General features: G+C 43.2%; 2 protein-coding genes across 10 annotated transcripts in view; one reads left to right on the top strand and one right to left on the bottom strand.

Moving 5' to 3' along the window:
• Positions 1-1,138, bottom strand: part of zgc:110045 (uncharacterized protein LOC664755 homolog) — a 25,441-nt gene extending 24,303 nt beyond the window's left edge. For 6 of the 7 annotated variants that reach the window (XM_063191830.1, XM_063191832.1, XM_063191831.1 and 3 more), the window contains exons 1-2: positions 1,053-1,138; positions 420-526 (exon numbers count right to left, since the gene is read on the bottom strand). The gene's annotated coding sequence lies outside the window, so the exon portion shown is untranslated. Of the gene's footprint in view, positions 1-419; positions 575-1,052 lie in introns of those variants that run through there. The other variant, XM_063191828.1, reaches the window with a different exon arrangement.
• A 1,896-nt stretch (positions 1,139-3,034) lies between these two features.
• On the top strand, positions 3,035-16,949 carry mocos (molybdenum cofactor sulfurase). 3 transcript variants are annotated; one of them, XM_063190854.1, is made up of 15 exons: positions 3,035-3,336; positions 5,119-5,208; positions 5,427-5,493; positions 6,263-6,934; positions 7,807-7,883; positions 8,614-8,816; positions 9,763-9,879; positions 10,051-10,476; positions 11,266-11,428; positions 12,923-13,013; positions 13,147-13,271; positions 13,583-13,682; positions 14,484-14,625; positions 15,011-15,115; positions 15,790-16,949. In XM_063190854.1, exons 1-15 carry the CDS (start codon positions 3,225-3,227, stop codon positions 15,904-15,906), a joined length of 2,607 nt encoding a protein of 868 aa, XP_063046924.1. In that variant the 5' UTR covers positions 3,035-3,224; the 3' UTR covers positions 15,907-16,949. The 3 variants fall into 3 exon arrangements, with proteins under 3 accessions (XP_063046924.1, XP_063046923.1, XP_063046926.1); XM_063190853.1 differs by having other exon boundaries at positions 13,580-13,682; XM_063190856.1 differs by lacking the exons at positions 13,583-13,682; positions 14,484-14,625; positions 15,011-15,115; positions 15,790-16,949 and having other exon boundaries at positions 12,923-12,999; positions 13,147-13,263.
• Positions 16,950-19,678: the final 2,729 nt, after the last annotated feature.

Raw genomic sequence — 19,678 nt, 5'->3', positions numbered from 1 at the left:
AAAGCAATAAATAATTAACATAATGCTAATAATAATGGCGTGATACTTTAGCAACTATAAAACACAACTCGTAAATGTCGCTGCTTGTCCATCACTTGTGTCATCGCGCTCCAATGGTCATGGCAAAGATTAGCCGCCATAGTCACTCCAGTCACGTTCTCAACAGTTTAGTAACGAACAGTGAACATTTCTTTGCCTTCTAGCCAAAGACAAATGTAAGTATACTGTATGTATATGTACATATACAGTGTATGTATATACCTTATATCTGTATTTCAGCCATTTTTCTAGTCCGGCTAAGGGACTCAGTAGTGCACAACGAAGTGGGCCGAAAGCCTCATTAAGTCCACTGGAGGCCTCTAAAAAGTATATCTGTCACAAGGATTTAGTTTATCATGGAAGAGTTCAACATAACTGACCTGCTGGGCCGCTTCAGAAGACTCCGGTGGCTCGCCTTTTTCCCCCTCTAGTCCTTCTCGTCCCCCTCAGAGAGAGAGTATGTCCAGTCACAGTGTCTGTCTGAGTGCTCCAGAGAGAGAAAGAGGGAGAGAGAGGGAGTGAGAGAGAGAGAGAAAGAGAGAGAAGGAGAGAGAGAGAGAGAGAGAGAGAGAGAGAGAGAGAGAGAGAGAGAGAGAGAAGAGTCCCCCCACCCACCCACCCCCTTTTGTTGTCAGTTGTATTCAGAGAATGGACAGATGGCCTTATGCCCACAGTCGTGCTGGAGGGAGACTGACTGGCTTTACTGTTTTTTTCATCCCACTGGCTTAGCCCTCTGATAAGCCCTAGCACTAGGGGAAGTGAACTTACAGTCCTTCGGCGTGTTTTAACGCCGTACAGTTGGCGACATGGCCAAACAGAGTTGGCTGCCTGTCTGGCTCCTATGTCTTAGGTCATGAAGCCATTAAAAGGAGTGGGGTGGTGGTGGTGGGGTGTCTCAGTACAGGTATGGGGTGATGATGCGGTGACACATTCCACTACAGATTGTGTAATGCACTGTAATAATCAACTGTACAATTATACATGGGAGGATTATGCCAAGGAGATGCGCTTACCTGCAACACTTCAGCTGTTTCAATGGAGATGTCGGATGCTTGGACATGTAGGATTGGAATCTGGCATTCAGATCACCCACGGCTATTTTTTGTCAGCAGTGCTGGCGAAGCTGAAAAAAAATGAGAGAATATGATTTTTTTTTTTTTTTAAATAAAAAAAATTAAATGTCACTCGACACACAAGCAAGTTTGGGCCGACGTGGATCCCTGTGTCTTGTGGATCCTTGATGGTGAAACATGATGATGAAGACACAAGGCTTGAGCAGACTCCACGGCTTCCCCCTTTCCCCCTTCCCCCACACCGCCGGCCAACTGCCCTCGCTAATGAGGCCACAGCCCTGTGAATACAATGTGCTCCCTTTTAACCGAGCGAGATGCATTCAGCACAGCAGAGGAGAAATTATGAACAAGATGAGTCAGTCGGGCAGAAGTGGCATATTTAATTACTGCCTGGCTGGCTGCTGCTGCTGCTTGGGATGGGAACGCACAATAATAAAAGGAGCTTTCTGGATCTTGAACCGCTCTAGTTCAAAAACACAAGTATGATAGTCTGTCACCCTACAGAGACACCAGGTGTTTTAGGTGTGTGTGTGTGTGTGTGTGTGTGTGTGTGTGTGTGTGTGTGTGTGTGTGTGTGTGTGTGTGTGTGTGTGCGTGCGTGTGTGCGTGCGCACAAGCACACAGGGTTGTGCACGTGTCCATGCAAGTGGTTGTGGATGCATGCATGTGTGTGTGTGTGTGTGTGTGTGTGTGTGTGTGTGTGTGTGTGTGTGTGTGTGTGTGTGTGTGTGTGTGTGTGTGTGTGTGTGTGTGTGTGTGTGTGTGAGTGAGTGAGTGAGTGAGTAAGTGAGTGAGTAAATGCTTGCGTGAACACTTAGATGCTAGCAGGGCTCTAAATGAATGTGCCATGTGCTCCCGGAAGTAGATATTATCCAGTCTCAGCAACTTGTGTATAAAAATGTCCAACGAGTTGTCCAATGTCCAGTGGAAAATATCACAAGGGGGGCTTTCATGTGTGCTTCCCACGTCTGTGATTTACCACAATTCCTAGAGCACATGAATGCACCGATGCGCCAACTGGCCAAATACTGGTAACATTTCAGTTTGGCTGCTGGAAAGGCACTTTGACCCATTGGTGAGTGTGTGTTTGGCTAGTAAGATTAACATCTACTGGCCATTTTGGCGGGTGGTGGGGGAAAAAAAGTTAATTTAGGGCCCTGGATGCTAGTAACACAAAGTATTTGGAACACAAATGTAGCCGATTATTTTGTAGAGACTATTCATTCAACTAATAATAATAGGCCTAAACCAAAAGTCCTGGATTAAGTACAAAAGTCTTGAGTATTAAGTCTTGTGTACATTGTTGATTTTTTAAAAAACATATATAACGACAGACCTACTGTATATGCCCATAGGCTACTGTAGCCTACATAATTGTGCTTTTCCAATCCAACCCGAAGATACACTTAAAATAGTTTCCCCTGTAGAGTTAGTGGTGTTCCTGCTACTTTTGTAGGTGACCAACGCAAACATAAGCCCTTTGGTTGGCCATACTGTATCTGTATCCATGTTCTCAGCTTTAACTTACTGCTTGAAATTGTGTGGTTTTACTTGCTAAAGGGAACTTCATAAAATACTGGTGTGACTGTGAGTTGTGACCCATCCTCAACCGGGTCAATCTTTGGCCATCTGCTAAGCCAGTAGTAAAGATCCGCCAACATCCTGCCGTTTAAAATTGAATGAAGTTGACAGGTTGGCCATTAGGAATACAATGGAGACAACCACTTTACTGCCTGCCTGCACGAGCTCTGTTTCCCCAACACATCTGAAATACGGGGGCAACTCCGACTGCATGTCCACCACGAAAATATAGCATAGAATACAGTATGAAATCTAGGGAAGTGCGTAAAACGATTGCTTCAGCCATTGCGCGCAAAACACGCCCTTTCAGTCCTTCCCGACTCAAAGTGAAACCAATACAATTCACTGTAAACACGTTTTTAAAGGGCAGTGACGGGTCGGTGTCGGGTTTCCTCTGTGTGATCTTTGGACCCTAGTTACGAGTATCAGGCATTCCATCTATGTTTAACTTCGTGGTCAGCTAGATTGCACGTGACAATTATTAGGTTAAAGTTACGTTACCGCGAACACTGTTAAAGATGTGGTAGTAGCATGGAGCTTCAGGACATTCTCTCATTTGAGGGCTTCCAAGAAATCTGGGGGGTCTACGGGTATGACAATGACTTGCCGGAGATGATCGAGCGGGAGTTCAGCAGAATAAAAGGTCTGTCGACGTTCATGAGTTTTGGTAGGCTACATGGGCATTCTCACCCGTCAAACCCCAAAGTTGCCTATTCGTTCTTATTTCACAAAGTCCAACGTCCCAGTGCTGTTCTCTTCTTGTCCTGACTCATTGTATTTACTTCGTTTTTCATGTAAAGCAAATGCTCTCGTACAATAGTTGCATATCCCAGCGCGTTTATTTTCTGCAGCTCTACTACAAGCTGAAAGATGGGGGACCAAATGGGCTACGTTGTTTATAAAAGGTTGAGAATCGTTGCCGCTCCTCTGTTCTGCTCTACCACAGCTTCTGTGAAGTTTTTTTTTTGGTGACATGATGTGCAGTCAACCTTTGGAAACGTGCGTTGCGGGGATGTGCTGGCGCCCTCCTTCGTCCTCTGACCACACTGCAGTGAAGAAAAAGTGTCCCTGTATTTCTAAGAAATACTGAGCAGGCCTACTGTCACTTTCAATATCCTCCTGACTACCAGCAGTTCATTTTTGTCCTCTCTAGAGGACATTTGTAAACCGCAATATCTCCCACCCCATACACACTACTGTGCTAACTCCCAATGGTCTTTGAAGAGGACATTCAGAGCTTTCCAATGATACCATGTGTGTAGGGGTGGGGTTTTGGGAACTTTCTATTTCTTTGCAAGGAAAATGGTGTCCATTAAAAATAGGCCGCTTTTGGCTAAAGGGAAAGTAAATGCATAATACTTAAAAGTGGGAAATTATTGTCTTAAAACATCATCTTTATATGTTATTTCAATCTCTTCAGAGCACAATTAAACCATTTCTAAATTAATGTAACATCATTTAATCCCCATATTTAGGCGTTAAAGAAATGTCCTCTAAAATGGACATTGGTAGTGACATCTTCCATTTTGTTAGTATTTTTGTAGTCAGAAAGTCAGTATCAGAATCAGAAGGAGAGACACTTTACAGCACATTATTGATAAATAATCCTAGATGTGATGTTTGAGGAAGATGCTGAAGGTTCAGAGACCTCTTAGGATTCATTTCAAGCAGGAAAAGTAGAATCAGAATAAGCAGAACTTTTCCTATTGATGCATTTGTCGCCCCATGTGGAGCATGACTCTGATGTGTGTCTGAACTTTGCAGGACAATATTTCAACCAAAAATTAAATTAAGACTAAATTAATCCTATAGACATGAACACATGTTTGTTCCAGAGATAATAACCCATATTTCACACATCAGAACTATAAAATTAGTCAACTCTGGTGAAAGTTCTCAGTTGAGGGACCACATGTCATTCAAGCTTCAACTGCAAGTCCAGTTGCTTAAAACAAAATTGCTTTGACTTGAGATGACCTGCATGAATGATAATGGTCACAGACACATCCAGTTTCCACCTCAAACCAATAAAACACTCATTGTAAACTCATAAATGCTCAAATTTACTAATTATTGAACTGATTGTTATGCTTTTTCATCCAGATTGATTTATAGCAATTAAGGTACATTTTCAATGTACTGCCTTCCAATGTCCACTGTAATGGACACATTAAATCTTTAAAATGAAAAATAAAAATTCGAAAAAAATGTTGTCAATCTCATTTTTTGCCTTCAAACAATTGGGGGAGTGAAAAAAAACAAAGATTTTTAAACTTTTTTTCCCCTGGTAGTCAGGAGGATATTCCATACATAGTCTATAATTTCTTGCAGCATTACACAGGGCCTGGGAGCCAGCCCAGTTGAAAAAAAAATGGATTCACAATAACACACGCTTGGCAGTTTCATTATACAGTTTCTTTCACAGGTTTTACTTACCTCGACCATGCTGGAACAACACTATTCCCTGAATCACAGATCAAAGCATTCTACAAAGACCTCACCAGAAATGTATATGGTAAAACAACTATACAACCAAGTGTAACTGTGTTATTATTATTTTCAAAAGAAGCATTTGTAGAGTTATTTTATGCAATGCCACAACTGCCCTATGATTGTTGTTACATTAACTGACTAATTGAAAGATTAGGCTAGCGCTTAATCTAAAAATTGATCTTACCACCCTGCGTACTGCAGAAACGCATGTGAATAAACAGGCTTATCGTTCTATTTTAGGCAATCCCCACAGCCACAATCCGAGCAGCCGACTGACACATGATACAGTGGAACATGTCAGATACAGGTAAAAAGGCATCACTAATCTCCTCTCTCCTGTCATCTGCTCTGAAAATAAACCACAACACAAACAGCAAAGAGGGCCATAATGCCATTTCTATCCTATTTGATAAATTAACTAACTACCTCCTGCTGTTATGCCAACAAACAGATATTTGCTATTCACTTTTATGTTGCGTTTCTATTTTACTAAATACTATACTGGAGTCTAATTCCTTGCTGCATCACATAGGGCCTGGTAACCAGCCCAAACACATTTTCATTAGTCTATAGAAACGTGCACACAACAGGAGTAAGCAAAACAATTACAACAGAGCTGATTGAAAATCTTTCAAATTAATTTGTGTATATCTGTTTGCATGTGTGCACATATACACGTATGACGTGTGTCTGTATTGTGCGACTGTGCTTGTGTGTGTGTGTGTGTGTGTGTGTGTGTGTGAGAGAGAGAGAGTAAACAGCATTTGTTTCTCTTTGCCATTTCTTATTCATTTTTATTTATGTATTACTATACATAATGTACACTGTGTTTAGCCTATACTGAATGCATGTGTGAAAATGGGTTGCTTTGGATTCTCTCTCTCTCTCTATTTCTCTCTCTCATGGGTTGTGTTGTTATCTGTGTGTGTGTGTGTGTGTGTGTGTGTGTGTGTGTGTGTGTGTGTGTGTGTGTGTGTGTGTGTGTGCGTGCGTGCGTGCGTGCGTGCGTGCGTGCGCGCGTGCGCGCGCATGTGTGTATGAAAATGCCTTGTGTGGTATTTGTGCCTGGACTGCAGGGTGCTGGAGCACTTCAACACCAGCCCAGAGGAGCACACCGTCATCTTCACCTCCGGCTGCACGGCGGCGCTCCGCCTGGTGGCTGACAGCTTCCCCTGGAGCTCCACTGGAGGTGACGACGGAGGGCCGGGCAGCCTCCTCTGCTACTTGACCGACAACCACACCTCGGTGGTGGGCATCCGCGGGGCGAGCAGCCGGCTGGGCGTGACCTGCCTCCCCGTCTCCCCGCACGAGGTGGAGACTCGGGCTAGCCACTCACCCCAGGTGACCCCTCCGGCACCGGCATTCACCGGAGAACCCTCGCCCCATCACCTCTTCTGCTACCCAGCTCAGAGCAACTTCTCGGGCAGGAAGTACCCTCTGAGCTACGCGAGGGGCATCCATACGCGGCGCCTGTACCCGGCGTGCGACAGGCCAGGTCGATGGCTGGTTCTCCTGGACGCCGCCGCTCTGGTCGGCTGCTCAGGCCTGGATCTGCGGGAGTGCCCGGCCGATTTCATCCCTGTCTCCTTCTACAAGATGTTCGGCTTCCCCACCGGATTAGGCGCCTTGCTGGTGCGGAACGAGGCCGCGGCACTCTTGCGAAAGGGCTACTTTGGCGGAGGCAGCACAGCGGCTTACCTGGCCTCAGACGGGGATTATTTTGTGCCCAAGTCAAGTGTGTCCAGCAGGTATAGGGCAAAAGCAGCCATCCAATTAAAATCAAATAAACCCCCCTTCTGCGATGGTTCACCTCCACACAGTTGTTGTAAACACATGAATATTCGGTAACACTTTATTTTGTCGTGGTCTACAATGAGGGTGTCATGAAAGCGTCATGACTGAGGATGACAAGATACATGTCAGGAACATTAATGACAGTTTTCTGGTGTTATGTGTTGTATGTGTTTTTTTAAATGTCATGACACCCACAATTTCATCTTGACATTCCAAAAAAACGAATGACACATTATGACAACAGTCATTAACATCATGATGTGTCATGTCATTATTATGACAGTTGCATAACTGTCCCATACCCAAGTAGACCATGTTGTATAAAGTGTTCATTCAGCCAGCATTCATTTTCTGTTTATTTTGAGCTCTCTCCGGTAAATTTACAGTTTCTCTAAGAATGAGAGAAATTAATGAGCAATATTAAAACGGTCAGTACATGTCACAAAGCATTCACTGCCTACAGTGACGTTTCACTGACTACAGTAGTACAACAAAAGGACTGCCTGCATTTTTTTGTGTTTTGCCTCTTGCTTTCTAGAAGAGAAGATGCTTTATAGAGAATAATGCTTTACAGCTTCAACGCTTTAAATTGACTACGGGACTAGTTTTGGCCATAGCTTGTTCCACATATCGAATCTTCAAAATGACACTGACAAATAAGCATGGCCTGTTTGGGATGATTTTTTTTAAGTTCATAAACCTCTTAGTCCATTGTGATTTGCCATATGAAATAACAGATTTGCAATCTATACATAGGTGAAATTGTAAAAAAAAAAATGTCATCACCTTTTTTTGTGTGCTTTTTTTGTGTTCCATGGATATTAAGGTTTGAAGATGGCACCATCAACTTTCTGGATATCATTGCGGTCCATCATGGCTTTGAGGCCCTTCACAGGCTAACAGGTATTACATGTAAATAGACAACGCTGACACTCTTTGTACACACACAGGCTCACAGGCTTTGTACAAACAAGGTATTAAAAATACACAGCGCTCAACGCTTTTGGACACACAGGCTTATATACCTCTACCGACACACACTCACACACATCTCCAAAACGCTATTAATATTCCCCCCTCCCTTCCTTTGATGAGTAATGCTACTCCCCCACTACCTGTGGAGGTGGCTGTGAATGTGTCATAACAGTAGCATATACTCCACGCTCTCTCCTCCACCACCAGTTGCCGAGCTCATTAAAAACACGCTGGCTCCTAAAAGCCTCCGAGTGTGTGGTGTGATAATGCAAGGGGTGCATTTAACGTGTGTCTTTACACGTGTTGGTGTGGAGTGTGCTGCAAGTGTGTGTGTGTGTGTGTGTGTGTGTGTGTGTGTGTGTGTGTGTGTGTGTGTGTGTGTGTGTGTGTGTGTGTGTGTGTGTGTGTGTGTGTGTGTGTGTGTGTGCGTGCAAACGTGTGTATGCACTCATGAACTCATGAGTGAGTATTTGTGTGTGTGTGTGTGTGTGTGAGAGAGAGAGAGAGAGAGAGAGAGAGAGAGAGAGAGAGAGAGAGAGAGAGAGAGAGAGAGAGAGAGAGAGAGAGAGAGAGAGAGAGAGCCTACTTGCTTCCCTGCATGCTCGGTTAGCTGTTAGATTTGTCAAGCGTGTCTTTTTGCTGTTTATGTGGCCTGCAGGAGGAAGCATGGTGTGCGTCCAGCAGCACACGTTTGGTCTGGCGCGCTACACCTACGCCATGCTCTCCAGCCTGCTGCATAGCAACGGCCGGCCGCTGGCCCGCATCTACTGTGACAATGAGTTCCAGGAGCCGGCCACCCAGGGACCCATCCTCAACCTCAACCTGCTAGACCACCACGGAGAAGTGGTCGGCTACTCTCAGGTGTGCATGTGCTATCTCTCTCTCTCTCTCTCTCTCTCTCTCTCTCTCTCTCTCTCTCTCTCTCTCTCTCTCTCTCTCACTATCATTCTATCTCTCTGTCCTCGCTCTCGCTCGCTCCATCCTCAGATGTGGGCTCTCTCTCTGTCCCTCTCTCTCTCTCTCTCTCTCTCTCTCTCTCTCTCTCTCTCTCTCTCTCTCTCTCTCTCTCTCTCTCTTTATCCGTCCTTGCTTTCAACCTGCTGTGCAGTGGTTGGCTACTCTCAGGTGTGGGCACACATTCTGTATACTCTCTCTCTCTCACACACACACACACACACACACACACACACACAGTCTCTCTCTCTCTCTCTCTCTCTCTGTCTCTGTCTCCCTCTCTGTCTCTCTCTCTCTCTCTCTCTCTCTCTCTCTCATTCTCTCTATATCTCCCTCCCTCTCTCTCTCTATCTCTCTCTCTCTCATTCAGCTTCTCTATTTCTCCTTGCCCCACCTTCTCTTCAAAATGACATATCAAAAGGCATTGCATGAGGGCCAGCCAAGTGATATTATGTAGGTTGAAAAAGGAGTGTGCTTTGGCATGTACACACTACACACTACCCGCTCTCTGTGTCTCTCTCTGTCTCTCCCTCTGTCTCTCATTCCCTCTCTCTCTTTCCAACATAATATAGAGTACAGAGATAAGAGATTACATGAGGGCTAGCCAAGGAATATTACGTAGGTTGAAAAGAGAGAGGAGGTGCTTTTACTGGTAGCTTGTCATTATGACTTCATTCTAATTCCTGCTGTTCCTGTCGGGAGCAGTGCCCACTGACGTGTAGTTGTCATTTGCCAAAATTGTTGTTGCCCGTTGATAGGTCAGCTGCATAATTTCACACCCACAAATAACCTCCATATCATGTCCTCTTCGTTGTTTGTGTCTGCGTGTGTGTGTGTGTGTGTGCATGTCTAGGTGGACAAGCTGGCCAGCCTATTTAATATCCATGTGCGCACTGGCTGCTTCTGCAACACGGGGGCCTGCCAGTCCTTCCTGGGCATCAGCAATCAGGCAGTGAAGGATAACCTGGAGGTATGTCAGAACAGACCAGCACGTCCAGCTGAGTCGGGCCGAGCTGAGCTGAGCTGAGCTTGCTGTCAAACCCACTGTCCATTTAGTCCAAATGAGAGCGCACGCCTCGCGAAAAATGACACCGCCTTTCTATTTTCTGAAAAGTGAATTTATTTATTTTCTGTTTTCAAGGCTGGCCACGTCTGCGGAGACGATATTGACCTTGTCGACGGTCGGCCCACTGGCTCGGTGCGCGTCTCATTTGGATACATGTCCACGTTTGAGGACTGCCAGAGATTCCTGACGTTCGTCGTGAACTGCTTCGCGGATAAGCCGTTTAGGGTGGACGAGGCGCGGCTGGCCAGGCTGAAATCGGCCTCCGCCTCCGCCTCCGTGGGGGATTCTCACGGAGGAGGAGGGCCTCTGTCCAACGGCGGACACCTCGGTGGCGAGACGGACCACCGGCGGGGAGAAGCAGATCCCTTTTTCATTTCAAGCTCGTGCGGAGAAGAGATTATTGTCCAAAGTCCCCAAGGAGCCGAGCAGGGGAGACATAATAATAGCCACACACTGACTAATATATTTATATACCCCATCAAGTCCTGTGCCGCATTTGAGGTACGTACAGTACTGTATAGGCAGGGTATGCCAATGTGCCAATGCGCCCCTGTGCCACCCACGGTGAATTATAATTTTCAAAAAAATGTAATTTCAAAGACGTGAAATGTCACAGAGCAGCTTGTAATGCCACACACAGTCATTATGCAAATTGCATCCTCCTCCTCCTCCTATGTTAGGGAAGTTGCGGTCTCTTTTTATTTTAACGATTTATGTGTAGTGTTATGTTGCCATGTCACGTCTGGTGCTCTCTCTGTCTGCCACGTGTGTGTGTGTGTGTGTGTGTGTGTGTGTGTGTGTGTGTCTGTGTGTATGTGTGTCTGTGTGTGTGTCTGTGTGTCTGTTTGGACTAAATGAATGCATTTGTATTCATCTAGTTCATATGCAATAATCCATGTGATTTTCACCCGCTTGTTGTGTATAGCTGAAAGAGTGAGGCTGGGAAGTTTGGGAAGTTAGAGTGTCTCATCTCTTAAATTGTAGCAGAGTTTCCTCTCTGATTGTAGTGCAATGTTGTGTAAATATATTTCCTCATATAATTACGATACGATACAATAACCCTTAATTGTCAGTTTTCACTGAAATTCATTTTGCATCCCTGAACAAGACTCGTTAAAGGAGTTTTTATGAATAACCCATGTTATTTCACAGTAAAATATGCAGTGTTAATCCAACACTGGGAGAGAACTCTGGGACCAAAATACACTAGAAGATGTTAACCTGACTCTCTCAGAGTTGAATCAGCAGTGCAAAATGAATTGCGTTGCACCCTCTCGTTGTGTGTGTCAGGTGAAAGAGTGGAGCGTGGGTCCTGTGGGCCTGCTGTATGATCGCGTGTGGATGGTGGTGAACGAGAACGGGGTGTGTCTGAGCCAGAAGAGGGAGAGCAGGCTGTGTCAGATCCAGCCGCAGATCTCGCTGGCCTCCAATGCCCTCCGCATCAGGGCTCCAGGTGCGACCTCCATCCAGCCTCTAACTGGGTTATCTGTATTGCAGGGCTTTTTTTGCTATGTAATGAGGAATAAGGATTTCTCTTTTGGAGTCCTTCTAGAATTTTCCTGGAACATTCTACCCCTTCCATAGAATGCTGTGTTAGAAATCCTGCTGATTATTAGTGACATAATAGGGCTATCTCAAAGTTCAAAAAAAGTCTATTGCCATGTCGACATAGTCAATAGGATTTTTTCTTGGCATATCCCCAACATCAAAATCATACAATTGACAAGCACACAACAGCAAGGTACATACAGTAAATAAAAACATGGATAGACATAACAATTGACAGAAATGGTCCCAGCAGTCATTGGACAGCAGTTAAATTACAGATAGCCCTGAGTGTTAAAGTGCATTGTAGATAAAGTGCATAGGGAGTGGGAGTTATAGCATGTTAAGTTGTCTGATGGTCAGTGGGTATGTGCTGTTCTTAAATCTGGATGTACAGTAGATGATGTGATGTTTCTGTACCTTTTACCTGATGGGACGAGGTTAATAAGGTGGTGTGCTGGGTGTGAGTGATCAGCTATGATTTTCCTTGCCTTTCTGATAACCCGTCTTATAAATCTCAAAATGTTCACACGTGTGGTCATACTTCTCAAGAGTTAAGAGGTCATTGACGATGGTTTTATTCAATATCTCGCAAAAGAACAATTCAAAGGTAATTTTCTCATTTATTCAGTCGGGATAATGAATGGGGGAAAGTCCCCTACAAGTTGTTGTGCCTAGGCTGACAGCGGTAGAACTTTTTTGTTTTCTCCATGGAGGCGGGGAGAGGACGGGAGGTCAGATAATGATTTGGACCCTTATTTCAGTGATGGGCATCCTGGATTCGGAAAGCATAATCTTATGCCACAATTTCCCAAATAATCTGGTTCTACATGTGCACGTCATGTAATAGATATGACTTCAATACTTCAATCAATCAATCAATCAAAAATATTTATATAGCACATTATCATACATAAATGTCATTCAATGTGCTTAAGAATAGAGAAAAGAGAAGAAAAAAACTATATTGTGTTATAGATAGTGTGTAATTAACTATCACCAAAGGCAGATGAGAATAAAGCTGTTTTTAACTTCCTTTTAAAACAAGATATTGTTGGGGCAGTTCTAATTTGGACAGGGAGTTGGTTCCAGCATTTTGCAATTTACTTGACTTCTCTACATAGTCTACTCTCTGTTTTTATTAAGACTGATGATTTAGAGCACGACTACAACAAATATGTGGTACAAGGTTATTTCTTTGCTGTTCAGTCCACCCAGGAATTCGTGGGCATTTTTTCCAAAATTCGCGATCTGAAATGCCCGATGGTGCATGAGGATTTCCAGAAAATCGTGGTAAAAGTTGCAGAGCTTTTGATGTTGTTGAGGTTTTGTTTTACTGTAGCTGTTGTCGTTGTTGTAGTAGTGGATGTTCAAGATGTGGTACCAAAATGTCCCCCCACAGGCATGAAAAGCATGAGCGTGCCCCTGGGGAACTGGAAAGAGCTTCAGGCCTCAACTCAGAGGACTTGCCAGAGCAAAGTGTGTGGAGACAGGTGCTGCAGCTCAACATGTCATGTTCTATTTTTTTTAGTCTTCTCTTCCTCAGTGAGGACTATATCTGCACGTACACTGTAAGAAGACCAAAAAAAGCACCCATTTCTCTTTTACCTCTCTCTCCATCTCCAGGGTACAGACAGTAGATTGCGGAGATGAAGCTGCCGCTTGGTTCTCCGAGTTCCTTGGAAAGCCTTGTCGCCTTATCAAACAAAACCCCGACTTTATCCGTAACATGAAAAAGGCTTCAAAAAACGGTAGGTGTACCTGCCAAGTTTTTTTGTCATCATTTTTGAAAGATTTACACTGAGGTGACACACAGAAGTTTTGATATACCTACATAGAATACGCATATGTAGACAGCATGTAGCACATCCAGTTTTGTATTTTGTATCAAACCACATCTATTTTTTAGTATTGAATTGACATCAGTTGAAAATAGATGTCTTTGAGTGAAAAAAACCCCTCACTTTTCATGCATCTTATGATAATTAGATACAATGACCCATTTCCATTCTCCTTTTTTGAGATTCAGTAATATGACTCAATTCCATTTCTCCGGCAGTAGGAGACTGCCCTGCCGCTGGTCTCTCCCTGGTGAATGAGGCCCAGTACCTGCTCATCAATGCAGCCAGCGTGGAAATGTTGCGCCTGCAAATTGCCAACCGGTAGTACCACTCCTCATTATTATCATTCAATCATTTATATATTCGCTGCCAATACTGCATGTGGCACATTGAAATAATGTCCAATTTGACCTTTTCGCCTTCCCCCTACCACACAGTACATTTTGCAGTGTTAACGCAACTCTTAGAGAGATTCACCAACACTGTGAATGCTATAAAGGAAGGAGTAATTCCACACGTTTCTGTGTTTCATCTGGTGCATCAATGGCAAACGGAGAAAGTTCTTGAAACTTACAAGAAATACTGTCTGGAGCAACACAGACCACAAAGACAACACAGACACAGATTAACGTTTCCCTACCATGTTGATGAATGTTTCCCTACCATGTTGTGCACCTGATTAAAAGAACAGACTGCATATGTGTAGCTGTTTCCTCTTAAATGTGACTCTATTGAAGGTGCACTGTAGTAGGTATTGCAACTATGCTGCCTGCTTACTTTGCTACCTATTGTCAAATTTGATCTTTTCACGAATTTACTAAATAATAAACTAGTATTTACTAGTATGACAAAAGTACAGTAAGTTTTGCAACTTCAAATGTCTATTTCTGGATATTCAAAATGGCGGACATGGCAAAAATCCACCTTGTCATGAAAAGTTTTTTCAGTCATAATGAATACTTGGAATTTGATGGTGGTGGTAAGTGGTGATGGTGGTGGGCTGCATGAATTCTGGAAAAGAAACTGCTAAATAGTGCAACTTTAAGCGTCAAATTAACACTGCAAAATCTACTTTTTGTTGCATGTTCCTTCCTGGTGGTTGTCCAAACATCCACGGGACAGACGGGACGACTCAGGCATCCCTCAGCCAATCAGCACCCTACAGCTCACAGCCCGCTTCCGGGCCAATTTGGTGGTGTCCGGCTTGCATCCTTTCGAGGAGGACGACTGGTCCGGTTTAACGATAGGCCACACCAAGTTCCGGGTAAAAAAAGTTTTAACAAAAGAACTTGTCAAATTCCAGGTGAAATGCTTTCTGTGCATCACAAATAGCCTTTACTATTTTGGTTGGTTACCAATAGAAAACACACACCTGGTCGAAACTCTTTGCTCATCTCACACAAGTCGCACACAAACTGCCACTGACGAGTACTGATTATTTCTGTTCATATTATTTTACATTAATATTCCTGGCTGCTTAATGTTGCTTTATGTTAGTATTCATGGTAAACTTCAGTAAAATGGCAGATCTCTTAATTCGCTCCGCACGGCACTATGTAGTTCTGCTGGTTCTGCAGGAAGTGTGAGTGTCAGAAGAGCTGCAGTGTGCTTGCTTCCTCGTCTGCTCTAATGAGTGGCATTTTCCTCAGGTGGTGGGCCCATGCGGCAGATGCCAAATGATTGGCATCGATCAGGAGACTAGCTCCCGCAGCCAGGAGCCGCTCAAGACGCTCGCTGACTGTCGCCAGTCCAAGGTACTGTAGCATAGTCTTCATTATTCCCACTATAAACTAGACCAGATCCTACCGGCAGAACATGTTTTTGGCTTGGTGGGTTGGTCTGGCATCGCACCATAGGGGATAAACATAGCTGGGCCGGGTATCGGGCCTGGCTCTGTCCTCTAATTACAGCGCTCTGTATAGTCTTGAGTCTGTGTAGCGAGATGTTGCGATGGGCTTAACACCCTGAATTTGCCTATGGTGCGGGCCCAGACTGTATATTTCATTTCATGGTCTGGCTTGCCAGGCTACTGAATTGGTAATAATGTATAAAATGCGTGCAAGATTTCAACACATTCTGATTGCTGTGACAGAGAACATTGTAAGCCATAGGTAGCTGGATAACGGCTTTGTCGTCTAAAGAGGTCTGTGATTGTTATGAGTGACTGCCCACCCCCCACCCCCCCTCCACCCCATCTGCCTTACTTGATATTTTTTTTCATTCCATCCTCCTTTTCAGTCAGGGTGAAAATTGGTGTAATCAGAATATCTTCATGTAAAATGGATCTATTCTTCTCACTGCCCGAAGGCAACATGACTTAAGGACTAATAGCTCAATTACATGCAGACATGAGACATTTTCCAATCGTCACACAAAGCACTTTTCCCATAGTGCCAAGTCATAGTCTCATTAATGCGTTTGTTCACAGGTCACCTTTGGTATTTATTTGCTACATGACACGATGGACAGCTCTGGCACAACTCTCACCACACTCTCCGTTGGGACTCCGATATATCCAGAGAAATCGAAATTGCACGACTGCTGATGGACTATTTTATTATCAGATTTGTATAATTTTTTTACAAAAAATATTTTTAATATCTAATGTCTTTTAATGTCATATTGTGTATGATATATTGAATATTGTGCCTTTTTGTGTGCTTGTACAATAACCTGGACCAATGTGACCTTGCTGCTCTGCGGATCAGTCTAAATGTATTTTGGATTTTATTACGTCCGTCAAGGAAGTTACTGTATGTGTTTTGGATATTATTTTCTCTCTTACTGGTCAAGAGTTTAGTTGTTGACTAATGGACTTCTTTGTGGATCTGGAAGACATTTCATCTCTACACTAAGATTCATCCTGGGCTGCGTTTCCCAAAACTATTTAAGTAGTAGGCCTACTTAAGCCTAAGCAGTACTTCAGCATGCGATGCCCCAAAGGCAATATACCGCATCACTAAAAGTTCATGCATACAATAATTTCATTGGCCTACATACAATATTTTATTGTATAAAATGCTTGCGCGAAGTGCACGTACAAGGTAAACTAGTGTATTTATAAACTTTTAGTGATGATGCGAGACCAATTTCTGATATATTGCCTAGGGGGGAACCTCATACTTAAGTACTACTTAGGCTTAAGTACTTCATAGCCCTGGTCAGATCAAAACTAGGCATGAAGAAATGTCTTCGAAAGCGAGACAAAACACCTTCAAGCCTCAAAAGATGTCCACAGTTGCCTACAACTAAACTCTTTTGAATATGATGACCTGAATGAAGCACAATATCCACAAGACATCTTCTCTCTTAAAGGGTTTACAATGGGTGTTGGTATATCAAGTGGACTTACACTTAAGTTTTTAGTTTAAACCACAACTGGTATCAGTGTCCCAATTTTAACACGACTCTGTATGTCATGCTCAACTCAACCTAAAAGTCGAACAATTTTTTAATTGAAGATGTTAAACCCATTTTACAGATTTAAAATCATTGAATAAGCACTGAGATGTGAGGCTGTGTTGAAAACGAGTCTCACGTTTTAGAATCACATGAATAAATGAAGGAATAAATGAATGAATGAATGAATGAATGAATTAATGTTATTTGCCCGATGGGAATTTGTCTTGCCATAGAACAAAACATCACTTAGTCATACAGACTAGTACAGCAGCAATACAGAATGACATGTCTAAAAACATACAGTTGTCTATATAGATTTAAACAAATAAAATAATAAAAAGCCTCTCTGAATTTAAACTTATTTAGCAGTTGAATGCAGATAGGCACAAAATATGTTAAGGCTCTAATTGTTTTTTTTTACATAACCGCACCAAAGTCCTGAGGGAAGAGGGGTGTAGTGTATTCATATTTCATAGCGTATTCAAATTTGCTTGATAGCTTGATAGATTCAGCTTTTGTTATTTTTCGCTAGTTGTGTAATCTTGTCAGGCATGTTTGCTGTTTTGAACAGAATTCTATTCTCTTGCGGTCAGCATCACAATCAGGGGTGCATTTCTGGAAAGCGTAGTTGTTAGCAGTTAACAACTTTGGTAGTTGCCAATTGGAAACCAACCTTGCAACCAACAAAGTAGCATAGTTAGCAACTACGCTTTCCAGAGTTGCACCCCAGACTAGTAGGCTACTTCAAGACATTCAGGATGCACAGGCCAAATTTAGGCTATGAAACCCAAGGCCTTCCTTGTCTTCATGGCCATGGAGGAGTGAGATGATTGATACCCTTCATTAGCCACACTGGTTTCCTGCTCAATCTGGTGTCTTTCAAAATCCTTCTGCTTGTTTATAATGCTTGGCACAACCTAACACCCACCTCTCTAGTCTTCTTACGCCATAACTACCTGCATTCCTCTGACACACTCCTTCTCACCACCTCTTCCACATATCTCCGATCTATGGGTGACAGCAGGTCTTTTACTGTGGCTGGCACCAAACTTGGGACCAGCCTTCCAAGTTCCACCTTTAAAAAACATACTCAAAACCCAACTCTTCACCCTTGTTTTCCCATCACAAGGCTGACAGGTTGAGGTTTTATTATTTGTCATTTGTGGCCTAGCAACAAGTGTTGTTTAATCTCTTGTTCTTCTTTTACAGCTTTTTCAGCTTTATATTTGGCAAAAGCATTATATTTAGTAGTTCTATTTCAGCATTACAGTATATTTTAAAGTGTTCTTGGATATTTTGAAAGGTGTTCCAAGTAATATTTATTATTATTATCATTATTATTATTATTTAGGCCTATTATTATTATTAATTAATTAATTAATTAATGTGTTGGCAGAGCGATTTCTTGTGTTGTAGGGGAGCAAATTGGGAGTCAGTAAGGCACTGCCACCTGAATAAGAGCATTACAGGTAAACATGAGTATGCAGAGATGGACACATGAAGCATTCCAACTATGGGATGCTGCTTTTGAGAGTATTTTTAGAAGTAGCCAGCTGCACCTGCCACTGTGATCAAGACTACGTGTTCTGGTCACGTCGTCCGTGCTGTGGAAAGATCATCTCTCTGAAACATCACTTCAAGTCCCCCCCCCCCCAACCTTGCCATCATGGTCACTGATGTCAGGCAATAGAAAAAAGCCTTTCCCCGTGTGTTGCCAATGCCATTCCTCTATTGTCCTTCACTGTGTTTGTGTGACTATGACCATGTAGCCCTTACTGAGGTTAAACTGGAGCTGAGAAAAGTGGAGCGGCATTTCTCATCTCATCACAGCATTCGGGATCTAACTCTATTGTATTACTATCTGTACTGAAGCAGAGGGAGCACAGCTCCAGCGGTTTGGCTGCGTTGGTGAGGGGGGGAGGCTTATGCCCTTATGCAGAGAACATATGTAGCCTATACAGCTGGGAATCCCAACCTTTTCCAACTTGGGACCCCCTTGAAATGTTCACAAATGTTTGGGACCCACTTCTGACCCAATAAGCAATAAAACTCAAAGAAATCGACAGCAACACAAACAAAAATAGGATTTTGATATTTAGAAAATTATTTCAAGGTCCACTTGGAATGCCTTCAGGGCCCACCAATGGGCCCTGGCCCACAGTTTGAGAATCGCTGCTATACAGTAATGACACTTTTTTGTGGCTTTTTTGTTTTTAAATAGTTTAGTTGTTGACGTATTTAACAGTATCTAACAACAACATGGTAAATGTTTCATTAGCTGTTCATTACATTTTTTGGTTATAGTTCACTTTAGTCAGCAGACTACAGTATGTGTCAGTAACCTTTCAAAATAACTGTTTTGAGCAGAAGATGACGAAGCTTCCCAGGCACTCACCATTTTGTACATTGCATAGCAAACAAAGCATCCCCTGTGACATCCAGGAATGTTTCATTCCAGTGACTAACACATGATGATGATGACCGGCAGCTCTGATAAGAAGAGCCACTTGCCTTGGAGCAATGTTAAGAGAGCTCTATTTTTAGAACTGTGTCATGCTGAAGTAGACGTCGCCCCCTAGTGGATGTTTGTATTTATGCAGCAGACGTCCCGCAGTTTATATTTGGCAAATTATGTCCTCCAACTAATACTGCTGGCATTTGGGCCAAGTGGTTTGTCTGCATGTGAGAGAGACTGTTCACTGCCGATGACAGCAGTGCGATAGTGGATGACAGCTCTAGTACACAGTAATGTGTGGAAGTCGCATACGCCGCCTGAAGAAGATCGTAGTTTCTCCGAGGTACACTGATTTATAGCAAAATGGAATGATGTTATGATGAGAAATTATGTCAAATGTGTATCCTATATAGCCTAGATCAAATTGTGTCATGTTCTTCGGTCTAATTCATTGTGATTT

Source organism: Engraulis encrasicolus, chromosome 24, assembly GCF_034702125.1.
Source record: "Engraulis encrasicolus isolate BLACKSEA-1 chromosome 24, IST_EnEncr_1.0, whole genome shotgun sequence".
In the NCBI taxonomy this organism is placed as follows: Eukaryota; Metazoa; Chordata; class Actinopteri; order Clupeiformes; family Engraulidae; genus Engraulis; species Engraulis encrasicolus.
The sequence above is the reverse complement of the archived record's forward strand: the minus strand, read 5'-3'. Positions and strand labels throughout refer to the sequence as shown.

Bases quoted from the DNA above. Each gene is read 5' to 3' on its own strand.
- mocos (XM_063190853.1), top strand. From the start codon at position 3,225: ATGGAGCTTCAGGACATTCTCTCATTTGAGGGCTTCCAAGAAATCTGG. The intron at 6,935-7,806 runs GTATAGGGCAAA...ATGGATATTAAG, and splicing joins AAGTCAAGTGTGTCCAGCAG to GTTTGAAGATGGCACCATCA. The intron at 14,626-15,010 runs GTAAAAAAAGTT...CATTTTCCTCAG, and splicing joins TAGGCCACACCAAGTTCCGG to GTGGTGGGCCCATGCGGCAG.